We start from the raw sequence: 25,144 nt of genomic DNA on the forward strand, positions 1-25,144 counted from the left end.
ATTCCCACTTCGCTGGCGTCCAGAACTTTTCCTAGAGGGACTGCAGATTAGCCTCTTGGATTCAGCTCTCCTGCCTCCCTCCTCCCCCTGTCCCCCCTACCCCCCCCCCAAACCCTGCCCTTATGCCCAAAAGCCTTGCCAAGGAAGGATCACAAAGCTGGACCTTAGATGCTGCAGAGCTGTCGCATTCAATTCACCACACAGCCCCAGTGGCATTTAGGGGCAGGATGGATGGGAGCCCACCCCCACCCCAAACAGTGGGAGCAGCTAATGACTGGGTATTAATGATGCTGGCAATTAGCGCTCACGAGAAAATGGTTGGGGGGCTGTTCACCAGGGGAATGTGGGAGGGAACAGAGCAGACATTCGGAGCAGCAAACAGATTGGTGGCATGCGTGGTGCAGAGAACCTGGGAAGAGCTGCTGTCTCTTAGATTTGTTCAGAGAAACTGGGGAAGAGGGAAGGGATGGCTTCTGTGGATCGGGGGGCCTTCCTGCCACACTCTCCTTGCTAGCAAAATTGGAGTTAATCCCAGAGTTCTCAGAGGCATTGTCAGCAGATGTTATTAAAAGGTGTTTGTGAAAGTTCTGGAACTTTCCTCATGTAAGGAGGCCCCAGATGAACCCAGGGACATCTATTCTTTTCTATGCAGCTTAAAACCCTTGGGTCATCCGATGAGCTTTTTTGAAGAACTCAGTTTGTCATGGGTCATCTGATGAGCTTTTTTGAAGAACTCAGTTTATCATCAGTAGGTGAGAGGGGAAGGGTAGAGAACATGCAGCCAGGCCGAGGACACATCTCCATCGAGGAGGAGGAGAGACACCACTTCCAGGCTAAGCAGGGCCATCTGGCCTCAAGGTGAAGATATCAGGAGACAGAAAACACTGGCTCCCGAGAGCACATAAGGAGATCCTGGTGGACAGAAAGAAATACACCAGTGCCCACCCTGGATGTCAACAGCCAGCAGGTGTGGGCACAGGGGAGCCAGTGGGGATGCCTAAGGAAGAGATTTCCTTGATCCTCTTCGGGACTGCAGTGTACCTAGGGACCAGGAGGAACTTACCTCTGTTGTTGCCATCACTGGGCACACACACAAAAGAGACGCAGACAAAAGAGAAGCATTCCAAACCCTATTGCATGAGTAAAGCACCGCAAGGCGGGGACCCAGTGGCTTGACATTTGAGAAGAGATGTAAAGAAGATAAGCCAGCACTGGGGGGAGTGGGATAATAATACCAAGTTAACAAATACTTCAGAGAGAGCAACCGTGGCTAATAAATACTTTCCAGATAGCAACCCCAATCAAAAGAGATCTTTCTCGGCCTCCTTGCCGGGAGAGACAATAGGTATGCCTAGGCCACTCAGATCAGAGAAAGGATAAGAGAAGAAACAGGGAGGTGTAAATGCTGGCTGCCCCCCCCCCCCACACACACACACACACACACATTTTCCTTTCTGAAAGACTGAACCAAGGGAGTCTCTCCCCAAGGAGGAGAGAGAGAGAGTTCAGCATGACTCAGAAAGAAGCTGGCAAGGGGAGGTGGGCAACTCTGTCAGACACTCCTGCCCTGCTTCTCAGGTTCTGTCTGGATGACAATAGCAGGTAAGAAAATGAGGGTCTGTCACACAAAAGGTTTGAACCCCTCAAGTGAGTAAGAACTAAAGAAGGTGTAGGGGCTGAATTGGGTTCCCTCCCAAAATGTGTATGTTGAAACCTCAGCCCCCAGTGCCTCAGGATGTGACTCTTGGGGGACAGGGCCTTTCAAGAGGTGATTAAGGTATAGTGGGCCCTAATTCAATCTGACTGGTAGCCTTCTAAGAGGAAATTTGGACACATAGAGAGAACAGGGGTAAGTGAACACAGAGAGACCACCAGGTAAAGAGGCAGTGAGAGAACGGAAGACTGTAAGTCAAGGACAGAAGTCTCTAAGAGAACCCCGATGACACATTGGTCTGGGATTTGCAACCTCCAGAAGAGCAGGAAAATTAATTTCTGTCCTTTAAGCCCCCCAGTCTGTGGTATTTTGTTATGGCAGCCTGAGCACAGCACACTAATACAGAAGGCAATGTTACATGAAGAAAGGAGCGTGGGGTTAGGCAAAACCAACGCTAATCCCAAGAAAGGTCTTGGCCAAAGTATGTTAATGATTTCAAACATTTGAGGAATGGCTGATGGACATCTGTTGACTAAGTTGATTGACCAAAGTGCACAGGAGTCACCCTCAGATCCTAGAGTCTGGATATTTTTAAAGGTCTGATTCCTTTAACTACATTGCATTGCTCACTCTATGAACATCTACCCCCAAATCCTGTGAACAAAATAAAAAATAAATGGTATCTGCAATTAGTCTTTGCCTGATTTAGAGGAAGCCACATCATGAAGCAAGCTCTAAACTCCAACATGCCACCCCATTTTGAGTTTTTGACAAGTGCACCCAGATCATGCTTGCTAAGTGAAAAGCATGGAGGCTCAAGGGCAGTGTTTTTTGTTTGTTTGTTTAATTTTTATTTATTTATGATAGTCAGAGAGAGAGAGAGAGAGAGAGAGAGGCAGAGACATAGGCAGAGGGAGAAGCAGGCTCCATGCACTGGGAGCCCGACGTGGGATTCGATCCCGGGTCTCCAGGATCGCGCCCTGGGCCAAAGGCAGGCGCTAAACCGCTGTGCCACCCAGGGATCCCCAAGGGCAGTGTTTTGAAGGCAGGAGAGCCTTACACCAAAATTATGACCCCTACAACAGCCAAGGCAATAGATCAAGAATATTCTACATCTCTTGGTGGCCAAGGCAACATTTGAAATGTCCATCTAAACCGACATGTGCAAGGGCTATGCCCAAGTCAGGTTAGTACCTGTAAATGGAACTTCTGGAACTGAGGGAAGAAGAATAGGTCTGGCCTTTGACAATGGACAGTTAAGGATGTTTCCATCTTAACGCTCACCTCCCTTCTCTGGGAACAGAACTGGATATGCCTCCTGGCCCAGCTCAGTCTAAGCCCGGGGCTCAGATGACCCACAGGACAGCTGGGGCTAGGTTAAAAGAGCCAAGTCACCACAGAACATTGAAACCAATCAATGGGTGTCACCAAAGATGCCAGAGGTGAAAAGAATACTCTATGGCCCTGCCCCACCCACTTCAAGGGCACCCACTGCCCCAACCCAACAACTGGGAACTCACGTCTGTGGTTCTCATTTCTGTGGTTAGGCGGGGAGCGGGTCTCCTGGTCTTGAGCCTCATCTCCCTCCTCACTGGCCAGGTGAGTGTGAGCGTAGTGGTAGCTAAGTCCTGGCCGGTTCTTGTAGCGCTTGCCGCAGACTAGACAGGAAAAGAGAAGAGGGGAAAAAAGCAACAATTAGCAACCTCTGCAGTTACTGCCATCATTCTCCCAGGCAGTGACTCCCATCCATCTATCCCAGATCTGGGTTTCCCTTAAAAAATGTCTCACCCCCTGAATAACCCTAATCCCACTGGACAGAATCAACACCACAGTAACAATACTGGCCCAAAAAGAAAAACCAGAAAAATAAAGGATGGAAGCTGAACTGTGTAAGAGCTTCATCATTTCCTATCTGTGATACCCTGGGCAAGTCACTTGTCCTCTCTGTGCCTCAGTTTCTTCAGAGGACACATGGGAATAATAATAGTATTTTACTCATAGAGTTGTTGGAATGAGTTAATCTCTATGCAGAACACTTAGAACAGTGCCAGGCACGCAGTAGGGGTGATGATTATTGTAACTTTGAGGTCAAAGAGCCCTGGTAGTCCATCCAGTCCAACATACCACAGCACAGATGAGGCAAGTGAGGCCCAGAAAGCCTAAGGAACACACAGCTAGTTGTGGCAGAGCCACTAGAACCCAGGTCTCCTGGATTCCATGCAATGCTCCTTCCACCGGGCTGTGGTTAACTCCGTATAAAGTGCAAAAGCTTTATACAGATAATATTTTGGTTGTATCACGCAGTGCTTTTGTGCCAGAAAAACACATTCCACTCCTGCCATAAAAACCATGAAGCCAAGCCATCATTGGTAGTTGTGGCAACCAAGAGCTTAAGTCCTTAATGCCCCAGGGAGCCTCCCATATCCTAGCCTCCTATACCCAAAATCTAGGAATGTGTCCTCACAAGCACAACCTCTCACTTGGAGGGTATGAGATGAGAGCACTAAGAAACATAAACATGGTTCTGTGGGGCACAGAAGAAGAAAAAGAAGCAGTTCCATTGGTTGGCTGACCAGTACCTGAGAAGCAGAAATCCACCTAAATGGCTTAAGACCAGATCACCCTCACTTTTAATGAAGTTGGATTTAGTGGCACTGTTTAGAATGATCCATGTGGCTAATTTTTAGCTTTTATCAAATTGAAGTAGTTCCTCTTATCCCTGGGTTAGAGTTTTATTACAGGAGAATCTTATAAGCCTTTGAGCATCTACTAGTATATGACTCTCCTTCAGTTTGTTGATATGGTGAATTATGTTGATTTTCTAATGTTTCTTCTTATTGAACCATTCTTATATTCCTACAATGCTCTCCATTTGGTGAGAGTGTATTATCCACCTGATAAACTGCTGCATTCTACTTTCTAATCTTACATTTTGGATCTATACTCACACTTGAGATAAATCTAGAATTTTTGACCTATCTTTTACCATGTTTCGATTTTATGGTTATGCTGACTTCCAAAAATGAACTGAGTTTTGCTGTGTGAAACCGGACAAAATACAGTCTTTCTGTGCCTTTTTTCTTATCTAAAATGATGGTAGTACTACTTACCTTGAAGGATTACAGATAATATTTCTAAAATATCTCACTCAGTACCCAGCACATAACAGATGCTCGATAAATGAGGGGCGAGGGGCAAGGGGCTTCAGCTTAGCCTGCCACACCTTAGATCCTGCCCCCCGCCCCCCGAAAGAGAGGGCTTTGATTCTGGCCTCAAACAATGGAATTTAGCAATTGGTTGGGCTTTCATAATAAGATGAGGGTCTGAAATTCACATTGGTGACCTAGTGACTATCAATTCAAGTCCTACAATTGGCTACTTACATTCTCTTTCTCTCTCTCTCTCTCTCTCTCTCTCTCTCTCTCTCTATGCTGTAACTATTTCAAAAAAATAAAATGGCACTACACATCTCAATTCCATTTGACTCGGGAAATGGGACCTAAAGAGGCCCCTGAGGTGCACTCTGGGCCTGCTTGTGGCTTCTTCTATTTAACCTTTTCAATGATCTGAGGTCAATAAACAGCAAATTATGGGGTCACGGGATATAAATCCACTTAGTAGCCAAGCATACTGCTGGTGAGGAATAAATGTTTATTAAAAATAAGGATAATAATATCAGAATTTCCATGAGGAGGCCTCAGGGGACTCTGGAGACCTCCCTACTACTATAAACTCCACAGATTCCATTTGTGCCATTTTGTTACGTCAATTACCACTGTCTTCCTTAATCACAGAATTCCACTATCTTAATAGTCATGTGGTCTTACTTATTAAATTCTTTTATTCCCACTAATACTAGATGCCTAGGACAATTCCACTCATCAGGGAATCACGACCCATCCAAGCAGGCATTTCTTCTTTGAGCTCCTTGAATTATAGTTATGTCTGTACTGGAGGACTTCTCTTAAGGATGGTTTCATACCAATTTATCTTAATAACAACAACACCCCTTATGTTGCAACTCACATATTACACCTTCAGAACATATTCATCGAATAGCTTATGAATTGAACGTGGAAATACTTTGTGGGAAAGCCAGAAGATGGGGGAGGAGGGAAGTGTGTAGAATCTGATCCATCTATCCACATTAATCTCATACTAATAGGTCTTTAAACCTACAAAACCAAACCAGCAAAAAGCTTCCCGTGTCTCCTTCCCCAACACCATAGAGGATAATTATTTTTAGAGCAAACCCTTTTGCTAGAAGAGAGATTCTTGAAGAGTAGTCCCCAGACCAGCACCCTCAACATCACCTGGAAGTTGTTACGGATGCACATTCTCAGGCTCACCTCAGATCGACTGAATTAGAAACTCTGGGGATGGGGCCAGAAATCTCTGTTTTAACAAGCCCTCGAGGTGATGCTGGTGCACACTATAGTCTAAGAACCACTCCACGGGAAGAATGAATATATTTAGGCTTGACTCTGCCCACCCTGGTGCACCTGCCCTTTGGGATGGATGGAAGTGGCGGGTAGGGACAGTGAGACTGGTGCCTGGTCATTAGGGGAAACAGAAGCAGAGAGTACATGGAGGTCATAGAAACCAGACCTCTTAACTATCATTTCTATACACAGAGCTCTCCTGATGGAGCTTCATTTCTCACCACCTGCTTATACCATGGTATTCCTTCATCACCACAAGAAAACGTGTATTAAGCATCTCATATGTGCCCAGCCTTGTGAACAAAGATAAAGGAGCCCCAGTGCCCTCCCTCCAGGAGCTCAGTCTTGTAGAGAAGACGTACAAGTCAACAAGCAAAGAGGGAAACAGAACAAATGCACCAGTGTGCACATGCATCCAGGAAAGAGGAGGGAACGGCACATCAGCTTGAGTATGGAGGGAGGGCTTCCTGGAGGAGGTGGGTGAGCTGTGGCTTGCAAGGTAGCAGAACATCACTAGATAGACAAAGGAGGCAAATGCATCCAGGCACCAGAGCAAATTCTGGGCCAACTTTGGGGAACTGCGGGCAGGAGTGGGACGTGAGGGAGCTAATAAGCAAGGAAGCAGGGCAGGACTTTGTCCTGAAAATGGGGAGCCAGGGGAGGATTGGAGCCTGACGACTGACTTATTCAGACTTACATTTTAGAAATTCCACTTAAGACTATAATGCAAAAGATGAATTTGAAGGTGGCAAGAGGATGTTTTAATTTCCTATATGTGAACAATGAGAATCTCGGGATGGGAGAGGGGTTAAAGAGAAAGAATCGGTGGAAAGGGGTGGGCATAAGCAGCAAGGAGGAGCCTAGAAAGATTGACAGTGACTGGACCTTCCTGGCCATGCACCATTCAGCCCCTGTCCCGCTCCCCAGCCTCACCCAACACCACATTCCACCACCTTCTATGCCCTTCTGCCCATTGCCTTTCCACTCCTTAAACATTTTTCTTTCTAAAACAAAGCTTTTGCACAAGCTCTGACCTTTGCCCACAATGGTCCCCAGCCCCAGTTTGCCTAATTAAGGCTTCATCATTCTTCAGATCTCAGTTCAAATGTCCTTTCCCAGGAAAGTCTTCCCAATCGAAATTAAGGCCCCAGTTTGTCACCTTCTGAGGATACATCATGGATCAATATATGTGCCTCCCACTGGCAGCAAGCATGGCAAGCCCTGTGTGTGCACACTGCTGCATCCCCAGCGACCAGCACGGGGCAGGTCATAGCTGGCACTCGATACCAGTTAAGGGAAGCAACAAAAACACCCAGCTTCCTATGGGGCAATAGGTCGAGAGCCAAAGAGGAAAACTAGATTGAAAGAAGGAAGAGAATGAGTTCAGTCTGGGGTTGCCATGAATACCCTGTGCTTAGAAAAGACAGGTGATGTGGAAGGTTGGCAGGGTGGCAGTGGGAGTTAGGGATATGGAGAGGAGGAGAGATTAGGGAGAGAAGAAAGGTGTGGATGGAGGATAGAACTCAGAAAACATCAGGATCTTAAGAATCTGGTAGAAAAAGAGAAACTGCTCTGGTGTGTTTGTTTGTTTTAAGTTTGTCAAGAAAGACTCACCCAGAAATGAGCAACATAAGCCAAAGAGGTAGGATTTCCAAGTGTCCATCGATAGATGAATGGATAAAGAAGATGTGGCGTATATATACACCAGAATATTACTCAGCCATAAAAATGAATGAAACCTTGTCATTTGCAAACATGGATGGATTCAGAGGGTATAATAAATGAAATAAGTCAGTCAGAGAAAAACAAATACCATACGATTTCACTCATATGTGGAATTTAAGAAACAAAACAGAAAGAACACGTTTTAAAAGAGACCAAAAAAACAGACTCAGACATAGAGAACAAATTGATGGTTACCAGAGGGGCGGTGGGTGGAGGGATGGGGATCAAGAGGACACTGATCATGATGAGCACCGTGTAATATATAGAATTGTTGACTCACTACATTGTACACCTGGAACCAATATAAAAGTATATAAATTATACTGGAATGTAAATTACACTGGATTTTTTTTTTTTAAAGAGGTAGAGTTTCCAGGTGACAGGACCAAGGATACCACCAGTCACAGCCACTTCTGATAGCTGATAACTGTGTATACTGTGTGCCAGGCTTATTCTAGCGCTTCAAGTAATTTGCTCACGGTAACCCAAGTGCCCATTTTACAGATGAGCAGCCAGCAGAGCCACAAGAATGTCAGATGCCTGAGAGACAGAGGCTGAAAAGAGACACTGGATTTGACAACCAGGAGGCCACCTTAGTGAGAAGGGAACCCACAACCTCACAGAGGATGAGACAAGACGTCAGAGGCCCAGGGATGCTCCTGGAAATGAGGAAGTGGTGACAGGGCTGACTGGCCACTCCTTCCAGCATGGCCCCATCACTGAGGCTGGGGGGCTGACGGGACTGTGGGTCAGGGAGGCTGATGGGGCTCGTTCTTTAACAGGGCACAGCCTGGCAAGAGCTCACAGGCTCAAGGGGAGGAGGCAGGAGGGAGGAGAGTTTAAAAGGCAGGGTTAGAAGAGATTGGAGATAATACGGCAAGATGCCTGACCCCAAAACGAAGCTTCGAACCCAAGTACCAGGCCTTTGAATGACTTCATCCTACGGACAAAAGATTTCTAAGATTTATCTTGGTGGAATTGTATCTGGATCAGACTGCTACATTTTGATGGAAAGAAATGCCTTGGAAATCCTACTCTGACTGGATTGGAAGAAAAGGAAAACCCAGCACTATTTAATTATATCTCCCTGCTGCTCCGAACGCTGATGGACCAGCTTCATGGCCATGTGACCTGTGCATTCAGACAGGGTCCGTGCTCAGAAGGGCCCCACACTTGGTTTAATGCTTTGCTGTCACCATCTTGAAATTCTTAATACACATCGAACAAAGGGCCCCTCGTTTTCATTTTGCCCTGGGCCCTGTAAATTGTGTATCTGCCCCTGGAAACCTGCTGGGCTGGGGGTCAGCGATCAGGGGCTAAGTTCCTGCAAAGAAACCACCCGATGGCCCTGACGATACAGGAGCTGCCATGAGGAACACGGGACCCAAGCAGCCCCGAGTTGGGAGTAAAATGCCCCCCTGAGGCAAGCCTGGAAGTCCGGCCAGAGCAGTTAACCAGGCAGCCACAGTCATTTCAGTGCCACTCGCTGCTCTGGCCCTGCTTCTGGGTGGGCCCTGCCTTCAGAGAGGCAGTTTCTCTGTGGTGGCGAAGTGGGCAGGCTGGATCTCAACTGCCTGGGTTCGAATCCCACCCTAGTGGCCTAGTCCGCTACCAACTGCCGGTGTGATCTGGGCTGAGTTGCTGGCCCTCTCTGTGCCTCCGCATCCTCCGTGGAAAATGAGGGTGATCACAACGGCACATCTGCCTCACGTTGAGAGGTCCCATGAAAGAACACATTTAACACGGTGCCTGGCTCCTGGCAGCCTTCGTGGGCTGTTATCAGCACCACCGCCACCTTGGTGGAATTCCCTTTAGGGAATAAACCCTAAAGCGGCATGTGTGTGGTGGGGGGTATCTAGTCATTTCTCCTCTGCAGTCGGGGGTGATGGAGTTGCAAGGAAAAGAGGGTGGGGAAAGTACACTCTGAAAATAAAGTCTTAGAACCATCTGCTCTCCCTTTATCACGTCAGCAACCTCACTCTGGAATTATCTGTCGTGTGGAATGAGACAGAGCCCCAAGACTGCTGAAGCGTTCAGAGGGCCAGGACCCCATCCTCCCATCCCGGTCTCCTTTCCCCGGGGCCCACTCCTTTGCATCGTTGTGTCCCTCTGAAGCCATTCCCATGGGGACCGGTCGACCCTGCACGGGCACAGCCTAAGGCCCTTTCTTTCACCTTGGCAAGCAGGCACCTGGATTTGTGTTCCTGGCACGGCGCTCGGAGGGGACCGGCTGTGACAGTAGGGAAGGTCCAGCTTGCCTTCCTCTCTCTCCTTCCCCTGGGGCGGATCCATCTGTCAAGCTGCAGAAATCCTGCTTGCCCACTTCCCAACCCAGAGCGGATTCTCCAGGTAGCACCTCCTGTCTGGAGTTATGAATACCTTCAGTGTTGCCCCAGATATTTACGGCCCCCCGGGCCCCCACCCCCGCTCCTCGCTCCTCCTTATCTGGGGGAGGGGGCCGCGGTGGAGGCGGCTGGAGGGAATCGGGGCAGTTGGTGCGAACAAAGCCGCCTGCAGCAGACAGCGGAATCCTTCCTGCAGGGGAGAAGCGGCCGCCTTCCCCACTGATAACTTAATGACTCTGGCACATTTTCATCAGCCCGACTTGGAGCACGCAGTGGGTATCTGAGCCAGTGGTTTCCCAGAGACAGAAGCAATTACGGGATGAGCGTCCAAGAGACAAAGCCCGGGCCTTGGGAGTCACCGGGCCGCGTCTCGTTCCCAGTTCTGCCCCGCGGCACTTTCATACAACCCAAGGATGCCACCTTCCTCTCTCGGCCGCCTCGCGTCCTCTGTAAAGTCCACCCAGCCCTGCCTGTCGCCTGCCGGGGCCTCCAAAGCGTCAGGCTTACAGGCGGTGAGGCAGGCACATCGTCCTACACTGAACCCCACGGCAGCTCACGGGATAAAGGATTATCACCCCCACTTTACAGATGAGGAAACTGAGGCTGAGGGCACTGAAGCCGCTCCCGAAACGGCAGAGGCGGGACTGGAAGTCGAGTCTGCCCGACTTTGAAGCACAGGGCTGCAAGATGAGTTATGCTCCATCCAGCACCCCTCGCGGTGCCTGGGGCTGACCTCTACGGCCCCTTGCCCTCTGCTTCTCGTGGCATTTGGCCAGAGGGAGGCACGGACAGGAGAACAGAGGGTGGGAAGAGGAAGATGGGGATTGGTGCCCTGCAGGCCCTGCTTGGGCAGCGAGCTGATGCAGGTGCTACCCACCCTCCCACCCCCGTCCTAGGAGGCACGTGTCCTCCCCTGCCACTGGGCACCCGAGATGGAAGGGCTCCCCCTCTCTCTTGTCGGCACTTCTATCCCGCCTGCACCTCAATCATTCTGTCACCCAGTTCTTTTCCCTTGGGTCCTTCTGAGTAGAATCCTATATGCCAGTGGGCCCATGACAAATACAAAAGGAGGCTATTTTGACAAGGGAATCATACCCTACTAGACTGGGTCATAGACATCTGAGGCTCCCCACACCTTCCTGACTTCAGCAGAACCATCTGGGGTATGGATAAATGCCTACAACCAACCCCCTACCCCGCTAGGGAGAAGCCCCAAGTGAGGAAAGCCCTGCCATGACTCAGCTTGGGATAAAACTCAGGGGATACTTCAAAAAGCCACCAGGTCAGACTTGCACACTCATGGTGGAGTATTAATCCCTATGACTATTTTAAAGACCCAGGCCCTACACAAAGAGCCAATGACAGCTCCACTGAGCTCAAATGATAAAAAATAGCCCTGGTACCTGCAATGTACAGGCACCAGGAAGCTCTTCTTGGGCAAGTCTAAGTGGGCTTCTCCTCCCCACCTGGAAGCCTGGGGGCCACTAGCATGGGTGGCCTTCGGGAGACCCAGGCTCTGGCCCTCATTCTCCTACTAACCAGCTATGCGCCCTTGAACAAAACCCATACATTTTTGGGCCTTGGCTTCACCCTCTGTAAAATAGGACAGTTGAATCAGATGATCTCAAAGTCCTTTGTTTCTAGCACTTCACAATACTCTGTTTTCCCTGGGCTCTGCAAGGCCTGCATGTCTCCTGACGCAATTAGTGCCTTAACTCTGATAGAAAACCGATGTAGGCTCCCAGCCTTAGGATCCACCCGGGGCTGCCTACACCCCTCTCCCCTCCCCCACCCCCCTCAAAGCTGGGTCTGCAGCTGCCTTCCTGTGGCTTCATTTCTTCTTCCAGGCCACACTTGGTGCTTATTTTAAACTGAATTCTTCCGGATAGAAGCACAAGGGGATGGAATAAGGGTGGGATGTAACATCCTGATTTTTCAAAGCTACATTCCTTGGGGCCTGGCACTGACCCATGTATTAGGAATGAGCCCAGAGACAGGATCTATCAAATGCCAGTGATCCGCAAGTCCCGTGTCTTCACTGAGGGAGGGCATTCTGTTTATTTTAGGAATTCACTATGTATGGATATGACTCCGGTTTTTAAAAAACAGAAAGAACAGAGATAAGCAACAAGCCTTTCATTTCTAAATACTATATAACCTGATTTCGGATCCCCAGCCGAGAACGCAGAAACTCCCAAAACCAAAGCATTAAATGTGTTAGTGGGATTCTTTCCTGCCCTGCTGAGAAGCATGGTAACAGAACTCTGGCAAACTCCGGGATATCCTTTCTTGGGTCAGCTAATTGGCTGTGTGACCTTGGGCAAGTTGCTCAACTTCTCTAAACCTCGGTTTCCTTGTCTGGAAAATGGGGATGATAATAGTTCATATCTCATATGGGTGTAATGAGAACTGAATGAGCTCATCCTTGTAAAGTTCTTAGTGTGGTGACTGGCACACAACAGACATTCAGTATGCTTCAACATTCTGTATGCTTGCTAGCTTCTCTGGTTCCTGACAACTCTAGTGGCCAGTGCACAGAACTGGGGACCCAAGGTCGGTGTGAAATATGTACCCTTTCCTGACTTGGCATAAAGAAATTAAATATTGGGATCCCTGGGTGGCGCAGCGGTTTAGCGCCTGCCTTTGGCCCAGGGCGCGATCCTGGAGACCCGGGATCAAATCCCACGTCGGGCTCCCGGTGCATGGAGCCTGCTTCTCCTTCTGCCTATGTCTCTGCCTCTCTCTCTCTCTGTGTGACTATCACAAATAAATAAAAATTAAAAAAAAAAAGAAATTAAATATTTATTGAGCACAACTATGAACCAGACAGTGGACTAATTGTTTTGCTCAGGTCTTATTTAACCCTCTTGGAAACCCTCTAAGGTTAATCTTATTGTCCTCACTTGATAGAAAAAGAAAGCAAAGCTCAGAGAGGTTTTGGGATTTGCCTAAGGTCACAGCCAGGAAGTGATATAGCAAAGATTCAAACCCTGGGCTTCTAATTCAAGAACCATCTTCTGGTGCCTTTATGGAGACCGTATCTTCATTTCTTATTCTAGCATGTCCTTAATCTACTTAAAGGGCAAAATATAATTCTTTTTTTAATCGTATATTTAAATAATAAATATAAATGTCAACATTCCTGGGGAAAATAAACAAAGATAGGTAAAAAAAAAAAAAAAATTAGACATATTACCATAAAGTATGGCAGCCCCCAGATTTGGAAATCTGACCAGTGTGCTCTCCCTCAGGATCTCCAGATGACTATCTGCCATAACGCACCTCAGATGCAGATCGGGCTTTATTTGTCTCAACCTATCCGATACATCTCACGGCCTTCCCATAAGATAGGCCCCCATCTACCTACAGTATGGGTATAAGTCCCTCACTTCCTTTGGGGAACCAAGTGTCCATTATTAATTAGCATGTGTTAAACATTCCTGCCTGGATGTTCTGCTATTTCCACAAACTCCCATGTCAAAGTTCCATTGTTCTCCAAAATTACCTCCTCCTCTAGAATATCCCAGTTAAGCCTCCCTCATGTCTCTCCATGACCTAAGCTCAAGACTTCAAGAGTCATTGTTGCCTCCTCCCTCTCACTTGTACCCCACATCCTATCTGTCCTCTGCCAGGTTCTGCATGAAGTCTCTCTTACTGGGGACACCTGAGTGGGTCAGAGGTTGAGCGTCTGCCTCTGGCTCAGGGCATGATCGGGATCAAGTCCTTGATCAGACTCCCTACATGGAGTCTGCTTCTCCGTCTGCCTATGTCTCTGTGTCTCTCATGAATAAATAAATAAAATCTTAAAAAAAAAAGAAGAAGAAGAAGAAGAAGTCTCTCTTACTGGCCCCATCTACTTTGTCCCTGCTGTCATCACCATCCGGACTTCATGTCTTCTCCTATCTCCTTCTCAGCCATCAGGCTTCAGGCTCTCTGCCCTGAAACACCTTTCCAGAGATGTGTCTGGGATCATCCTGTTCCCCACTGACGATGCAGGCCAACCTCTAAGCAAATCAGCCTGGCACTCCCAGTATCCTGTCAAACTCTGTACCCCTCAATCTTCCTGCCCAAATGCTCTGCTCTGACCAAGCTGGTCTCTCTCCTGTCCTGTTATATGCATCCCACACTGATCAACATTTTGGGAGCAGCCACTGTGCCAGGGCTGGGATGCAGGATGAATATAGCATAGTCCCTACTCTCCAAAGGCTCCCAGTCCTGCCTGAAGAACAGATAGATTGCTGTCATCCAGTGTGACAGGTGGCCTACACAAAGGTATGTACAAGGCAAGGCAGATTCCAGGAAGAGGCAAGTGACAGAGGAGGCAGGGAGACACTGCTGGGGAGGGAGAGAGACATTGCTGACTGGGATCAAATCCTGGCTCTGCCATTTATCCACTGTGTGACCTCAGGAAAGTTAATTAACCCCTCTTCTCCCCAGTTTCCTTATCTGTAGGATGGAGGTGATCATACCATCTGTCTCCTGGCACTTCTGTGGGGGTTAAAGAATTAATATAGATAAAACCCATAGAACATTCCAGGCCCATAATATAAGTCAACGAAATTCTGCTATGACTATTATTACACCCCTCTCCCTCGCCACCACCAACTCCCACACATACCCCTCCATCCCTGGAGACTAAAGTCAATTTGATACACATTCACTGAAGATCTGCTTGGCATCCTAGGACAGCACCCTCTGATACACCAGCTCCCACCCCCTGACTATTCCCTCCCCTGAATTCCAATAGTGCCCACTATCTACTCAATGAAATATACAAGGGTGGGGGGGGGGTGTTATCTCTGGGATATCAGCCTTATCTTTCCAAATCTATTGGAGATAAAGGAAATAAGACACAGGTGGAGGAGGAAGAAACAGTCCTTGAGCACATCCAGGAGCAACATTTTTATATTATCACACGTACCTCTCCCAACCACGTACCATCCCTGCTCCACACCTGAGGACATGGAGGCTCCCAGCAGCAAAATGATTTTTTTTCCACAGGTCCCAGATAACAAGCTAACAAGCGGCAGAACCACAATTTGACCTCAGCTTTCTCTCACTCTATAGTCAGTGCACGTCCCTCTTCAGCCAGCTCTCTCTCACCTGGGTGGCCCTGACCTTGCTGCTTACCCTCCCTCACCCCACCCCCCCCCCCCCCCCCCCCCCCCCGCAATGTGACTTGAAGTAAGAGACCTCAAAGGCTGTGCATCAGACCCTTTGACCTCACAATTCTACTTCTAGGAACCCATGAAAGCATTATGCAAAGATCACCGCAATATTGTTTTCAACAGTGAACAAACTATTGTTCTACTTGTTGGCTAAATGTCCAACAAGTAGAACACTGCTTGAGCAAACTGGGGCAGATCCATGTGATGGAACACCATAGAGACCTAAAATGTCATAAAAATGTCTTTACTGCTCTGGAATGATGCTTCGCATGTATTGTGGAGTGGGGGGATGGGTTAAAATGATGTGTATTATTGTATATGCGTGCATGAGTGTGTGTGTGTGTGTGGAGACAGAGACACAATCCTCAAACGGCATACAAAACCAAAATGGCAGCAATCTCTCAGGAGTAAGATTATGGGTGATTTTTCTTTGTCCTCCACCTGTAATTTCTTTTTTTTTTTTTTCCACCTGTAATTTCTGATTTTCTGCAATAAATATATACCATTTCCATAGAAAAAAATTATTTAAAAAAATAAACTGCTACAAATGTTCATATCGACCCTGTTACTGGTCATCCACATCTTGGTAAGAATCATTCACCACAAAGTTTGCATCAAGTAAGAGCTAGCTAACAGCCAGCTCTGACTGGAGTTCAAAATAGTTCAAGAGGGTGTAGGTCAGAGCTCAACAAAGGCAAACCAAGTCCTTGAGAGCACCAACGGTGCACGCCAGGGGAGGGGAAGGCAGGCAGCAGGAGCAGAGGAAGGAGAGAAAGGCAGGTGTGACCGTAGCAGAGAGAGACTGCAGCTTCTCTTCCGCCCTGCCTGTGGCCAGCCCCACTGGGACACTGTGCAACCTGTGTCTGTGACACGATGGCATTTAAATATTTAAACAGACCCAGCTTTGCCGTAACAAATGCACTCAATCTCCAGGGATCAATCCCATGCCACAGGCCCTGCTCCACAAATCAAGTTTCTGGGGCACGGCGCCTTTCCCACCCTCCCCCATCGCACCCCATGCAAGGACCTGCAAGATAATAGCGCGGACAACTGAGTGATGAGCCCCGCTTCCCTTCAGTGACAAGGGCAGCCAGCCTGAAGGCCGCGTTATTGGCTTTTCCACTGCAGCTCGAAGCTAAAAGCATATGAGCCTTAGAGAATGTGGGGCCTTAATGCCCTCAAAAAAAAAAATTTTTTTTTTTAATAAGACTGCAATGGTCATCTGATTCTCCCTGTACACTCAGGTATGGGGGAATCCAGAGTCGTTTTAGGAAGTCGAGGTCAAGCCAATTTTCTAAGACTACCTGGGTGCAAGCTGCATCTTCCCCTTCCACCAGTCCGCCCAGCCCACAGCCCCTCTGAGCCTGTCCATGGCAGCCCAACATCTTGTCTCCAGGGTGAAGAGCCTCAACTGTTGAACCACTGCCTGGGAAGAAAGGAGCCCGGGGTGTCGGGAAGGGGTGCTGACTGGGAGCCCCCTCATTGATTAATCAGGAAAGTGGCATCATACCACTGAAGGTTAGAACCAGGACTAGATGCCCATACCCTTCCCCTTCCAGGATTCCACCATCAGGAAGAGCAAGAAAGGAACCCCAAACCCTATTCTGACACCGCCCCATCTGGACAGAGTTACACCCCCACCGAATTTCTGGAAAGGAAGCAACACTATGAAGTGGCCGTGTCTTCAACTATGGGCTGCACAATCAAAAATACGAGACTGTGGGGTGAGGGTGGTGGACAGCAAAGTTTTTACTGATATGGAGGCTGAGTTGAAAGCACTCAGATGTGTGAATACCCGACAGGACTCCGAGGTGAGTCATGCTCCCAGGAGGGCTTTGATCACGTCTATTTGCCTTTTGTCACTAATCCACCCTAATGCCCCAGTTTGAGAGGGAGGGTGATTTTAATAGATTTAAATGTAAAAGGCTTAAAAGTATATAATCTATTCCATCCCACTGACTCCAGCTTGCCAGCCTGACGCCTAGAAGCCATCTGTTAACAGTGGACATGGCTTCACCTCATAAATGAGATGTGTGTGACCATTATTTCGTTTTTTGTTTTTTGTTTTTTGGAGTTTTTTTTGTTTTGTTTTTTGGTTTTGTTTGTTTGTTTGTTTGTTTTGAGAGGGAAAGAGGTGGTGGGTGGTGGGGCAAAGGGAGAGAAGAGAGAGAAAATCCTAAGCAGGCTCCACACCCAGCAAGAAGCCAGTGGGGGGCTCGATCTCACAACCCTGAGATCATGACCTGAGCCAAAACCAAGAGTCAGACGCTTAACTGACAGCGCCACCCAGGCACCCCCCGCTTCATTTTTAAAAACATGTTTCTTGGGACACCTGGGTGGCTCAGCAGTTGAGCATCTGCCTTTGGCTCAGGGCCTGATCCCAGGATCCAGGATCCACACTGGGATCCCCGCAGGGAGCCTGCTTCTCCCTCTGCCTATGTCTCTGCCTTTCTCTCTGTGTCTCTCATGAATAAATAAATCTTTTTAAAAATTAAAAAATAAAAACATGTTTCTTCCTCAACTCTCAGAAGAGCCAAACTCCAGGTTAACAGGGCATATTTCACTGGTAGTAACACTGGGGAGTTGTCAGCTTCAGAGCTGAAGACACCAGGATTCATGTCCCAGCTTCCACACGAACCAGCTGTGTGACCTCGGACCAGTCCCTTCCCCTCTCTGAGCCTCAGTTTCTTCCAGTAAAGCAAGGTCAGCTGTCTCTACTTCTCAAGGTTATTGTATTTACAGAGACAACGTAGGTAACGTGCTTAGCACCATGCTCCGCACACCGTAAGCACCAGAAGCAGGGGTTATCACTGTGATCAGAAAAAAACTGGGAACAAAAGACAAGCGTTGGCCAGGATGCAGGGAAACTGGAATCCTTGAATACTGCTGGTGAGAATGCAAAATGGTGCAGCTGCTCTGGAAAATAGTATGAAGGCTCCTCAAAAAATTAAAAATAGAATTACCATAGGATCCAGCAATCTCACTTCTGGGTATTTGTCCAAAAGAATTGAAATCAGGATCTTAAATATCAGCACTCCCATGTTCATTGCAGCACCATTCACAATAGCCAAGATGTGGAAACAACCTAAATGTCCATTAACAGACGAATTGATAACGAAAACTTGGTAGATACATACAATGGAATATCATCCATCTCTTAAAAAGAAGGAATCCTTCAATATGCAACAATATGAATGAATCTCGAGGCCATTATGCTGAGCGAAATAAGCCAGTCCCAGCAAAACAAATACTGCCTGATTCTTCTTATACAAGGTGTCCAAAATAGTCAAATTCACAGCATCAAGGAGTGGCATGCTGGTTGCCAGAGGCTGGCAGAGAAGGGGAGTTAGGAAATTGCTAACCAATGGGCATAAAGTTTCAGTCGGGCAAGATGAATAAAGCCTAGAGATCTGCTGCACAACATTGTGCCTATATTTGGCAATATATATTGTACGCTAAAAAATTTATTAAGAAGGGAGATGTTAAGTATTCTTTCCACAGTAAAATAAAGTTAATTTTTTAAAAAAAAAAATTTAAAGAAAAAACTGGCAAAGGGGAAAAAAACTTCACAACTCACTTCCCTTGTGCCAGCAAAGGGATAAATGGGTGCTTTGCTCCTCCCTAAATGGCTGATGCTTAGAGACACAATGTTCTCCCTTTCTCGTCCCTAAGTATCACCCCAAAACCACCATCTTCTCTCCTATGATGCTTCTTGAACAAAGACAATGGCAAAGTGGGTCTCATCCAGAGTCAGTCCCAGTGATGCTAATAGAAAATTCAGGTTTGGGAGCAGTTGGAGAGAGAAGAGAGAAATATTTAGAATGATTTTAAAACATCCCAGTAGCCTGACCCAAGGATTGCTTTCACATGTCTGTCTCCAGTTTATCATCCCACCTCTAAAAGGGGGCTAATGATACTGTTAGGATTTAAAGCTATTAAGTAAATTAAGGCCAAGTGCTGGATTGCTGAGCTTTATATGGGACTGCTGAATTTTAGATCAATACCGGGAAGGAAAAAAAATGGAAAAAGAAAGATTCTAAAGAGACCACCCAAAACAGTGAAGCAGACCTATGGCAGTTGGCCTAAAAAATTCCTGAAGATTCTAGAACTTCTAGATACCAAAAGCAGGGAATAATAAAAAGGATGACAGTCGGAAGCGAGAAGCCTTTGAATCAGTCACTCTCGAAAGTCAGTATTCAGAAGTATCTCCTGAGGAGCTCTCAAAAAATGCAGGTTCCTGGGCCTGCACCCCGTGGTTCTGATGCAAGAGGTCTGGTGTGAGGCTTGGGAATCACATTTGAATAAGCATCTAGGTTTTCTCTGTGCAAAATGGCCCAGGTCCACACTTTGACAAACACTGACAGTCTTTCCCACAAAGTCATATTCAGTTGTTCCGTTTGTGGATAATGAACACTTTTCTTTGGCAAGAGATTGAAATGGAAGAAACAGAATTTTAATCCTTAAGCGTGGTACACGTTCAGGATAATTAATAGTGATTGGTTACTTGCTAGAAAATGAAGTATTCATGTACACACACACCACGGATTGGGTAAAAAAATAAATTGTGTTCAGATGACTTAGTATTTCTCAGATGGAATAAATTCGATTGCTGAGTGAAAGGCAACAGGCAAACTATCTATCACCTGAAGTTAGAAGCTAAGATGATATCTCAACCACCCATCTTGAAAGGGATGCTTGGACCAAAAATATGATAGGACAGCTACATTTAGGAATATAAACCAGGAAGGGCTAAATATAATCACACCTGAAAGATAGCTATTGCTGCTCCACATACACCCAGAAAGAGGTGGTGGGGTATAAGGTAGCCTAATATTTTCACAAATAACTCAAAAAATGGAGTGGGGATTACACAAATCAAACCACAGACAACACCAAAATGGCAGGGATTGCAAATCTGCAGAGGATGAAATTCAACTACTGGGCAATGTCTTTAAATTTGCCTTTATTGAATCTTGTATATTGAAGTCACATATTATTGTATCTCTTTATTGAGACTCAATAGGGCTAAATGCAGAGTGATTTATGAAAGAAGGAATAATCAAATTCATTAAGCAGAAAAGGGCACACACCTAGAGAGGCGGGTGCACAGGGGTCAGGACAGGCAGTGCACAGGAAGTGGTAGGGATAGCGCCCAGTGCAATGGGGTGGCCAAGGACCTCTGTTCTCTACACACAGAGGCTGTTATTAAGAGCCGATGTATAAAATAAACACGGAAATGTGTCTGTTACTCTCTGAGCTACTTGGCTTGGCCTTGGTGTTACTTCCAGTGGGAGTGCTGAGCTTAAATGTAAACCCAGAAAGGAGTTTAGAGCAGCACATCACAGAGGTTGGGATGCGGCCTGAGATAAACCAAGAATGCCAGGGGATGTTCAAAGGGCCTCCAGAATAGACAAAATTCTCAGTGTGCCTATTTGATGAGAAAAGATATGCAAAAGACAAGGGGGCCTGTAGGAGGGGGAAAAATGTAGCTCCTATCAAGAAAAAAAACAATCATTCAGAGCACAGTTGGAATCATGGAAGAAAGGGTAGCTTATGGTAACACCATCCCTGGGGACACTCAAGGAGGTGACCAGACACCTCTCTACTTAGGATGCATTAGAGATTATTAAAAGCATTCCTTGCTCAATTCGTGGGTGGAGGGTGGGCCTCATGACCTCTCCAAAGGTCATTCCTATCCCAAAGGATCACATGTCTGAAGGGCACCAGATAAAAACAAAGTCTATTAATCACCAAGCTGCCACACAATTTCCTATGAGAGCCAGAAGAGAGAAGGGCAATCTATGGTGGACCTTGGTCCCCCGAGGGAAGAGAAGGGAGGCAGCGCCTGTGTTGGCAGAGGCAAGAAATCAGCCGCTGAGACTTCCAGAAAGCCAACATCAGGCCTTCGTTTTGGCCTCCCAAGCATCACAGGATAAACAGAAGGAGAAAGAAAGAGACCATGGGGATGGGAACAGGGGAAGAGCCAATAGCACTGTGGGGTCCCCCCACAGCGGGGGGTGGGGGCGTGATGCAAGCACTTCGCAATGAAAGAGGGGAGCCAGGCAAGAGAGGGACCCCACAGAGGGTGCTCCGTGGAGGTGACATGTGAGAAGGCAGACAGCCGACAAAAGAGCAAAGAGAGGAACTGAGAGGTAGGTGTAGAAGGGCACATGGGGTGTGTCCTGGAATATATGGGATTATTGGCTGCGAATCCAATGAAAACTGAAGAGATGGAGCAAAAAGTAATCCCACTAGCTATGGAAGCAGAAAATCACATCACAAAAATAAAGCTTTTGAAAAGAGGAATCGGATGGCAATGCCCCAGTCCCAAAGCAGCTGTTGGCATTCTCGAGGGCTGGGCTGCTGCAGCCAGGTACAGCTGGAGAGCCTGCTCCATGGGCCCAGAAGGACCCTTCCCAGCCCAGAACCAGTCCCCAGAGGGCCCACACTAGAGGGATTCCATGCATCAGAACAAAACAGAGGCCTTTCTGGGAGGCAAGCTGCCGGCCAAAGTAGGCACCTCCTGACATGGCCAGAGACACCAGACCCCCTGCCCTGCTCCCTCCTCATCCTGGAACAGAAGCGCTATGGGATGGAGATGTTACCTGCAAGAGTTGTCTCAGGAATGCCATCTGCACGGTGTATTAAGCAGCCAAATGGGGGTCATGGAGTTTGAGTTCTTCTAGCAAAATGTTCTCCAATCAGCTGTCACCCCACCGGGCACAGAACAACTTTTTGAAATCAAAAGAGGCCAGTGAAGAGGGAGGAAAGGGCACCACCCACAACGTGCTCCCTGAGTCCCATCTCTCCCATTCGTCCTCTGCTTCCACGGAGACTACAGACACTGCAAGATGTCAGCGGGAGGAACCACAGCACCAGGGCCCTTCTCCTGTGGCACAGCTCTGCACCCCCACAGGGGAGAAGACATGAAGGGGAAAATGGCCAGGGAGCGTGGTTTCTAGGGCGGTCCTTGCTGTGGAATGAGCAGATGGCGCCCCATACCGTGAGAGGTAACTAGGGCAAGGATTCTAAACCCGCCACCCAATGCTCTGCTAGGTGAGAAAGACAGCAGCTCAGGAGCTGATGGTAATCCCTCTGAAAGCTGAAGGTTTCTAGAGGCACGCCCACTGCCCCTGCTTCCTGTCCCACTCTCCCTCAGCCGCCTCCTCAGCTCTGTCTGCACCCCCTGAACCCAGGAGCCAGGCCCTGACTCCTTGTCCAAGAGATGCCTCTGAAGCAAGCAAGAAAGGCTGGAGATGGATCGAGGGCCATTTATTAAGCTAAGTCGTTGTCAGAGAAAGATTCATAACTTGCCCTACCTAGGACAGGAGAGACAGGAGGAAATGAAAGGGAAACATGAAAAGCCAAAGGAGCCGAGTACCTTTGTCGGAGGATTTTGAGTTATGCTTTTGTTTGTAACTCTCTGAAACAGAGAAAGAAATAGAGGATGAATCTTCAGGAGACAAAGAGAGAGAAAGAGAGAGCGAGCCAGAAGAAAGCCACCAAGGGGGCACTGCCAGAGGCAGGAGGCCTCCCGGGCTTGCTTCTTCCTCATGCAAAAACACCTGGGTGGGCGAGTGGCAGCAGCAGCAGCAGCAAGAGGTGGTGCCTTTGCTGAGGCAGCAGGCATGCAAGGTGGGGTGCAGGTCCAAGAGGAGGAGCCAGGGAGCCTGAGGCTGGGGGAGACAGCCAGGGAAGCACAGGGAAGGGGGTGCTGGGGGCAGAGGCAGAGGCAGGAAGGCGGCATCTGCTGTACTTACTGTCACAGACGTAAGGTTTGTCATGGTCTTCCTGAGAGGCAGCGTCGTGCCTCCTCCTGCCACCTGCCGAACCACGGGCCTGGGAAGACAAGGAACCAGGACGCTTGTTACAGTGATGGTCACTACGGCTCCTGAGCGCGTACTCTGTGCGGCCCCGAACACTTCACCTACACCTCTTCATCCCGTCTTCCTGGACACAGCATTTGAACCGATACCAACCCCATTTTACAGGCCAAGAAACTGAGGCCCAGAGAGGTCAAGTAACTTGCCCCAGAGTGCTCAGCTATTCACCCACATCATCTCATTAAATGTTCACAAGGACTCCAAGAGATGTACTACTATTATCTCGATTTTACAGATCAGGAGACTGAGGCAACAAGTGAAATAGCTTGTCCAGAGTCCCTCTGCTACTAAGCCCGGACCCAGGACATAAACTCACAACAGTGTGACTGCAAAGCCTACATCTACCCGATCCCTGTACTCTGTTGTTGCCACAGGGAGCTCCTCCTCCAGCTGCCCAGCCTTCTAGCTTCATTGGCCTCCACATGCAGATGCCCACCCTGCCCACCTCAGTTGACCAGATGACGCAGACTGGGAGCAATCCACAGGCATCATCCCAGGCTCTTGCCCCAGGTTCACACTGTCCGTCCCCTTCTAGTCTCTCAAGAGCCAGCCAGGCCTGGCCTCAGGTCTAGGGCACAAGCCCAGGCAAGCATGGCGGGGAGCTCCCCTCATCACCCCTGCTCGGCCTACTTTGTGGGGGTGATCTGCCTCAGGCCTCTGGCCAGTGACACAAGTCTTGATACCTCACAGTCTGCTGGGGCCGGACTCCTGATCCCACCACCCTGCGTGCATCTCCAGAAAGGGTCAGCACAACCTGGGGTGGGGGTGGGATGAGTTCTACCTCCAAGGATAGAGGAGGCCAGCCAGAGAGGGTGCCAGCAGCTCTGCAGCCCCGGGACAGTGGCTACAAGAACGCGGCGAGGTTTATTTTTAAACCTTTGTAAGTCCCACATGGTCACGTGTGTAGCACCCTGGCCTCCTCCAGGTCATTACTCTGGTAATGAGTAGCAGTAAACTGCCAACCGGGGAAAGGCCCTGCTGAGGTCTTTGGGGACAGAGAAGGAGACGCAGCAGATGAGAAATAAAACATGGCAGCCACCCGGGGTGCAGGGGCAATGGGACAGCCCCAGGGGCCGGGCCTGGACAGGGGCCCTGGGGGCTTCAGGGTCAAAAGGTCCATGATGCTCACACACACACACACACACACACGCACACGCACACGCACATGCACACACACACTCACTCACTGGGGATTTCACAGCAGGAAGGCCTGTACCCCAGGCCCTCGGTGTTCACAGGCTCTCACAAAACACGCTCTTCACAATCAACACCACCTGCCAAGCTACCACCTCCACCTCCTCCTCAGCTTGTCTCTCTCCAAAACAAATTACAAAATTCCACCTCCCTCCCCGCAGCTTTGCCGCTCTGCCTCCCCACCCCCACCCAAGCAGGCGACAGCCGGCGGCCCCCTCCCGCCCCGGCCTCATTACTCAGAGTTGACCCGAAGAGGGAGCTGTGAGGTTCCGCGGTCACCCGCAGGCACCGACAGGCCTCCCCGCCTGCCCACGATGACGACGACGGGGAGGGTGGTCACCCTCAGCTGCCCTCGCCACCCCCCACGCCCCCACAGTGAAGCCAGGGACAGCTTGACGTGTGCAGCCCGCAGCCCTGTCACAGCCGCCTGGAGCAGGTGAAAGCAAGTCAAGCAGAATGACGAGCCAACAGCAGACGCGGGGAAGGGGCTCAGAGAGACTAAAAATACCGCCTGGGCTAAGAGGAGGCGACGAGGCCTGGAAAGCACTGGAAGCAGGCACTCCTGGGGGAGCAGCAGCGGGAGGGGAGGGCCCCGCCGAGAGGCAGGTTGGATGTCACTCCACAAGGCTGAGCACCACCGTCACTTCCACTCTCTCCCTGCACCTTGGTTTCCTCAACTGCAAGATGGGCACATGCCAGGGACTCTTCCGGCGGCCGGAGCACTCCTGTAGTC

General features: G+C 48.7%; 1 protein-coding gene across 7 annotated transcripts in view; it reads right to left on the bottom strand.

Moving 5' to 3' along the window:
- Positions 1-25,144, bottom strand: part of DPF3 (double PHD fingers 3) — a 259,412-nt gene that overhangs the window by 80,030 nt on the left and 154,238 nt on the right. For 4 of the 7 annotated variants that reach the window (XM_072839184.1, XM_072839183.1, XM_072839189.1 and 1 more), the window contains exons 6-8: positions 23,095-23,173; positions 22,716-22,757; positions 3,175-3,312 (exon numbers count right to left, since the gene is read on the bottom strand). In XM_072839184.1, the coding sequence (XP_072695285.1) occupies positions 3,175-3,312; positions 22,716-22,757; positions 23,095-23,173 (259 nt within the window). The remainder of the gene's footprint in view (positions 1-3,174; positions 3,313-22,715; positions 22,758-23,094; positions 23,174-25,144) is intronic. The other 3 variants (XR_012036880.1, XM_072839187.1, XM_072839186.1) reach the window with 1 other exon arrangement.

The sequence above is a fragment of the Canis lupus genome, chromosome 9 (assembly GCF_048164855.1).
Source record: "Canis lupus baileyi chromosome 9, mCanLup2.hap1, whole genome shotgun sequence".
NCBI classification, from domain to species: domain Eukaryota; kingdom Metazoa; phylum Chordata; class Mammalia; order Carnivora; family Canidae; genus Canis; species Canis lupus.